Here is a 6,969-nt window from a genome sequence, read left to right on the forward strand (position 1 = left end):
TGCAGCCTTTGACTGCTGTCAATGAGGAGGGACTCCAGAAATGGGACGCTGGTCAGTTCAGTGACATGGAGGTGCCGGACCAGCTGCGTTTGGTCATTGAGGACCAAGAGAAGTACAGAATGGCTGTGAGGAGGATCAACAGTGTTTCTCAGAATAAAGTGTGGCTGCGTCCACTCTGGCAAAGAGTAGTGATTTATATTGCCAGTGTGATATTTTTTATTGCCATGTTAGACAGTATTTCCTTTATTATAATTAACGTACTGTTTATGCAGGAGAAGATACACACTCCTAGTGTTATGTCATTCACTGTTTTAATTTTCTACTGTGTACCACTGGGATTGATCATTCAGATTGGTCTCTGGAAGAAAGATGATGAGAAGTATATTGTGAGAGAGATGCAGAAAGCTGTAGGTGAAGCAAACGCAATCCTTTCTGAGGAGAAAGTGTTAATGGGCTGTCGGTCCAATATAAAAATCTATCTGGTCTATGTTTCTCTGGATGGGTGCAGACATGAGTTTGAAGAAACATTTTCTGAGCAGCTCTGTGCTGAGGAGATGTTTCAGAGAGCTCTGGTCTTCTTCTCATCAGGATACGCCTGCTGCCTGGCCAAGAGACACTTCCCCTTTCCCCAACCCAGCTGCACTGGTCACCTAGAGGGAGGGGTGTGTTTCTGCCAGTACGTCTCCCAGCAGCTGAGCAGGGAAGAGTGGAAGTAGGAGTAGCAGAGGGCAGTCATAAAAACTATGAACTTCCCAACCCCTGTAATCTCCTGTTAACAGTTAATGTATGGGCCAAATTGTGCTAACAAGTCTCATAATTTGTTTTAACATGCAGGGAGTTTCAGACTTGTGGGGTAATTCAGACTGTTTTAAGTAATCGTCAATCTCAAAAAAGTATACTAAATTAACTTTCAGAAATGTCCTGTTATCGTCAGAATTTCTGGCATTCAGTGTACTGTCCGATGTGGTAAAACCCACCTACCCAACACCAAAGTAGACCAAACAAACCCTAAAAAGTATTTGCAACTATTTTTTACTCAGGTGTTTGTCGACATAGTTTTATCAACTGAGCCGACAGTTCAAACTGGAGAGCAACTTCTGTGGCAGAGTGACGCAACAAGCAAAATGTTCCCATTAAAGCTGCAGTAACTTCAGTGACTTCATCCATAGCAGCCCTTCAGAAACCAGAAAGCAGAGTATCTCTTTAACAAAGCTAAAAGCAGCGTAGTGAGGATGTTTTGCACTCACTACTTCCTCACAGTACTTTGGTTTTTGCTGATCCACACAATAACATCACTCTACCATACATTTACTTCAAATTACTGTATAATGAACAGGTATGGCTGTACATTTTGTGTATTTTATACTTTTAGTGAAGCTATAGTAATTATACTTTAACAAAACACAATGATATAACGGTTTTGTAGATTACAAAAGTAATGGGGGGAAAAAGCTTATATGCTATGCACCAGAGATTACATTTTCCATTTTAGTTGCTTCACTGATGGTCATCTTTATGCTGATATGTACATATACTGCATGGCTGGGTTATGTACATGTTTTATGTTTTCATATATTTTACCTAATTACCTTTTCATAACTGTCATTAGCAACAGGTTTAAAGTGATACTTGTTTATGTATGATTAGCTGTATTTAGAGAAAGTCACTGAATTATATAGTGCTGATGACTCCACAAGGAGTGAAATTATATTGCATATCAGGTACATGTTATAATGTGACATCATACCTGAAATTCAACTTAACCTTTGCTTTGGTTTAATGTAAAGGAATTGTGTCAACTGTAATCAACCATACCTCAAGAATAATGTGTTTTTGTGTATTAGCAGGTCAATGACTTTTGGGTTATTTCAAAAATACACTAAAAATACTTTTGCAATACAGGCATGTTGATCATACATCAGTTCAAGACACATGACCTAAATAGTTTTCTCTTCCCTGTGAATTAACATAAAGTAATGTATTTCTAAATTTCTTGGGAGATAACGGTTGACATTTTGTCTTTGATTTGTTCTTCATGACAATATTATATGAAGTAAAGTAAAAAACTATTTTACCAGCATAGCTTTTAAATTCGGTTCATATAACAATCCAAAGAAACATGATTCTGAAAGCAATGTAGCATTAATTGTAAAGGCAACGGTAATAAAAGTACTGAATTTTAACAAGTACTTCATTGCACTTTTAGATTCCATTAAAAGTAAATTTATGATGTCACTCAGATCAGATCAGAACTCAAAGCGACAGTAATGAGCTACACCAAGCACTAGTATGACTTCTAAATATGTTTTTTAATGATTATTGGAGCTGTACTAACTTTAAAAACATCACTATATAAAATCTTTGGAATAGATGCCTGCATTTCTAGATTTCATTATGTTCTCACTTCAGTTTTCTCTTTAGATAATGGAACCTATCAATTCCCTTGAGACTGGAGACGACTTTGAGTCAAAGCACGTTGTCCCTCTGCCTCCCTCAAGTTGCCCCCATGTCCCTCCCACACTGAGAGAGGGGGAGCTTTACCACGTCTTCATCAGCTACAGCAGTACTGACTATCGCTGGACCCACTCCCTCATCAACAAGCTGGAGTCCTGCGGCCTGCAGGTCTGCTACCATGAGCGTGACTTCACCCCGGGCCGCACCGTGTTGGAGAACATGTCCGACTGCATCCAGGAGAGCCAGAAGGTCCTGCTGGTCCTCAGCCCGGAGTTTGTGAGGAGCCGCTGGTGTCTCCTGGAGGCCAACATGTCTCTGTTCAGAGACTGCCTGGAGAGGAAGCCCATGGTGCCAGTGCTGCTGGAGCCAGGAGTCTCTGTTCCTCTCCACCTCTGCCACCTCACCTACCTGGAGGTCAGGGACCCAGACTTTATCAGTAAGGTGCTCAAGGTGCTCTGCACCCCCAACCAGCAGCTTCAAGGGTCCACTGTGGTGCCCTTCCAGCCTCCCTCTATCTACAACGGGAAGGCCCTGCAGCCTTTGACTGCTGTCAATGAGGAGGGACTCCAGAAATGGGACGCTGGTCAGTTCAGTGACATGGAGGTGCCGGACCAGCTGCGTTTGGTCATTGAAGACCAAGAGAAGTACAGAATGGCTGTGAGGAGGATCAACAGTGTTTCTCAGAATAAAGTGTGGCTGCGTCCACTCTGGCAAAGAGTAGTGATTTATATTGCCGGTGTGATGTTTGTTTTTGTCATAACAGCTTTCATTTTATATATGACAGTAATACTGTTGACAGGTGAAAAGATAAACCTTCCTGGTGTTAGGTCATTCACCGTTTTAATTTTCTTCTGTGTACCATTGGGATTGATCATTCAGATTAGTCTCTGGAAGAAGGATGAAGAGAAGTATATTTTGAGGGAGATGCAGAAAGCTGTAGGTGAAGCAAACACAATCCTTTCTGAGGAGAAAGTGTTAATGGGCTGTCGGTCCAATACCAAAATCCATCTGGTCTATGTTTGTCTGGATGGTTGCAGACGTGAGTTTGAAGAAACATTTTCTGAGCAGGTCTGTGCTGAGGAGATGTTTCGAAGAGCTCTGGTCTTCTTCTCATCAGGATACGCCTGCTGTCTGGCCAAAAGACACTTTCCCTTTCCCCAACCCAGCTGCACTGGTCACCTAGAAGGAGGGGTGTGTTTCTGCCAGTACGTCTCCCAGCAGCTGAGCAGGGAAGAGTGGAAGTAGGAGTAGCAGAGGACAGTCATAAAAACTATGAACTTCCCAACCCCTGTAATCTCCTGATAACAGTTAATGTATGGGCCAAATTGTGCTAACAAGTCTCATAATTTGTTTTAACATGCAGGGAGTTTCAGACCTGTGGGGTAATTCAGACTGTTTTAAGTAATCGTCAATCTCAAAAAAGTATACTAAATTAACTTTCAGAAATTTCCTGTTATCGTCAGACTTTCTGGCATTCATTGTACTGTCCGATGTGGTAAAACCCACCTACCCAACACCAAAGTAGACCAAACAAACCCTAAAAAGTATTTGCAACTATTTTTTACTCAGGTGTTTGTCGACATAGTTTTATCAACTGAGCCGACAGTTCAAACTGGAGAGCAACTTCTGTGGCAGAGTGCAAAATGTTCCCATTAAAGCTGCAGTAACTTCAGTGACTTCATCCATAGCAGCCCTTCAGAAACCAGAAAGCAGAGTATCTCTTTAACAAAGCTAAAAGCAGCGTAGTGAGGATGTTTTGCACTCACTACTTCCTCACAGTACTTTGGTTTTTGCTGATCCACACAATAACATCACTCTACCATACATTTACTTCAAATTACTGTATAATGAACAGCTATGGCTGTACATTTTGTGTATTTTATACTTTTAGTGAAGCTATAGTAATTATACTTTAACAAAACACAATGATATAACGGTTTTGTAGATTACAAAAGTAATGGGGGGAAAAAGCTTATATGCTATGCACCAGAGATTACATTTTCCATTTTAGTTGCTTCACTGATGGTCATCTTTATGCTGATATGTACATATACTGCATGGCTGGGTTATGTACATGTTTTATGTTTTCATATATTTTACCTAATTACCTTTTCATAACTGTCATTAGCAACAGGTTTAAAGTGATACTTGTTCATGTATGATTAGCTGTATTTAGAGAAAGTCACTGAATTATATAGTGCTGATGACTCCACAAGGAGTGAAATTATATTGCATATCAGGTACATGTTATAATGTGACATCATACCTGAAATTCAACTTAACCTTTGCTTTGGTTTAATGTAAAGGAATTGTGTCAACTGTAATCAACCATACCTCAATAATAATGTGTTTTTGTGTATTAGCAGGTCAATGACTTTTGGGTTATTTCAAAAATACACTAAAAATACTTTTGCAATACAGGCATGTTGATCATACATCAGTTCAAGACACATGACCTAAATAGTTTTCTCTTCCCTGTGAATTAACATAAAGTAATGTGTGTATTTCTAAATTTCTTGGGAGATAACAGTTGACATTTTGTCTTTGATTTGTTCTTCATGACAATATTATATGAAGTAAAGTAAAAATATTTTACCAGCATAGCTTTTAAATTCAGTTCATATAACAATCCAAAGAAACATGATTCTGAAAGCAATGTAGCATTAATTGAAAAGGCAACTGTAATAAAAATACTGAATTCTAACAAGTACTTCATTGCATTTTTAGTTTCCATTAAAAGTAAATTTATGATGTAACTCAGATCAGATCAGAACTCAAAGTGACAGTAATGAGCTACACCAAGCACTAGTATGACTTCTAAATATGTTTTTGAATGATTATTGGAGCTGTACTAACATTAAAAACATCACTATATAAAATCTTTGGAATAGATGCCTGCATTTCTAGATTTCATTACGTTCTCACTTCAGTTTTCTCTTTAGATAATGGAACCTATCAATTCCCTTGAGACAGACGACTTTGAGTCAAAGCACGTTGTCCCTCTGCCTCCCTCAAGTTGCCCCCATGTCCCTCCCACACTGAGAGAGGGGGAGCTTTACCACGTCTTCATCAGCTACAGCAGTACTGACTATCGCTGGACCCACTCCCTCATCAACAAGCTGGAGTCCTGCGGCCTGCAGGTCTGCTACCATGAGCGTGACTTCACCCCCGGCCGCACCGTGTTGGAGAACATGTCCGACTGCATCCAGGAGAGCCAGAAGGTCCTGCTGGTCCTCAGCCCGGAGTTTGTGAGGAGCCGCTGGTGTCTCCTGGAGGCCAACATGTCTCTGTTCAGAGACTGCCTGGAGAGGAAGCCCATGGTGCCAGTGCTGCTGGAGCCAGGAGTCTCTGTTCCTCTCCACCTCTGCCACCTCACCTACCTGGAGGCCAGGGACCCAGACTTTATCAGTAAGGTGCTCAAGGTGCTCTGCACCCCCAACCAGCAGCTTCAAGGGTCCACTGTGGTGCCCTTCCAGCCTCCCTCTATCTACAACGGGAAGGCCCTGCAGCCTTTGACTGCTGTCAATGAGGAGGGACTCCAGAAATGGGACGCTGGTCAGTTCAGTGACATGGAGGTGCCGGACCAGCTGCGTTTGGTCATTGAAGACCAAGAGAAGTACAGAATGGCTGTGAGGAGGATCAACAGTGTTTCTCAGAATAAAGTGTGGCTGCGTCCACTCTGGCAAAGAGTAGTGATTTATATTGCCGGTGTGATGTTTGTTTTTGGCATGACAGGTTTAATTCTATTCATGACACTTGAAATACTGATAAATGATGAGAAGATAAGCCCTCCTGGTGTTAGGACATTCACTGTTTTAATTTTCTTCTGTGTACCATTGGGATTGATCATTCAGATTAGTCTCTGGAAGAGGGATGATGAGATGTATATTTTGAGAGAGATGCAGAAAGCTGTAGGTGAAGCAAACACAATCCTTTCTGAGGAGAAAGTGTTAATGGGCTGTCGGTCCAGAACCAAAATCTATCTGGTCTATGTTTCTCTGGATGGGTGCAGACGTGAGTTTGAAGAAACATTTTCTGAGCAGGTCTGTGCTGAGGAGATGTTTCAAAGAGCTCTGGTCTTCTTCTCATCAGGATACGCCTGCTGCCTGGCCAAAAGACACTTCCCCTTTCCCCAACCCAGCTGCACTGGTCACCTAGAGGGAGGGGTGTGTTTCTGCCAGTACGTCTCCCAGCAGCTGAGCAGGAAAGAGTGGAAGTAGGAGTAGCAGAGGACAGTCATAAAAACTATGAACTTCCCAACCCCTGTAATCTCCTGTTAACAGTGTAATCTGAGCCATTTGAATTGGTTTGTAGATGTAATACCCCTTACTGCAAGCTTACATTTTCTGTTAGAAATGAGTCATGGCTCATAATTTGTTTTAACATGCAGGGAGTATCAGACTTGTGGGGTAATTCAGATTGTGTCAAGTAATTGCCAATCTCAAAAAAGCATACAAAATTATCTTTCAGAAATGTCCTGCAATTGTCAGACTTGGCATTCAGTGTACTGTCCGA

The 6,969-nt window shown here is 41.4% G+C and overlaps 1 protein-coding gene across 1 annotated transcript; it reads left to right on the plus strand.

Annotated features, from left to right (window-relative positions):
• Window positions 1-1,313: 1,313 nt before the first annotated feature.
• On the plus strand, window positions 1,314-4,584 carry LOC144538590 (uncharacterized). The gene is made up of 2 exons (XM_078283325.1): window positions 1,314-1,336; window positions 2,422-4,584. Exon 2 carries the CDS (start codon window positions 2,425-2,427, stop codon window positions 3,697-3,699), a length of 1,275 nt encoding a protein of 424 aa, XP_078139451.1. The 5' UTR covers window positions 1,314-1,336; window positions 2,422-2,424; the 3' UTR covers window positions 3,700-4,584.
• Window positions 4,585-6,969: the final 2,385 nt, after the last annotated feature.

The sequence above is a fragment of the Centroberyx gerrardi genome, chromosome 4, assembly GCF_048128805.1.
Source record: "Centroberyx gerrardi isolate f3 chromosome 4, fCenGer3.hap1.cur.20231027, whole genome shotgun sequence".
NCBI lineage: Eukaryota > Metazoa > Chordata > Actinopteri > Beryciformes > Berycidae > Centroberyx > Centroberyx gerrardi.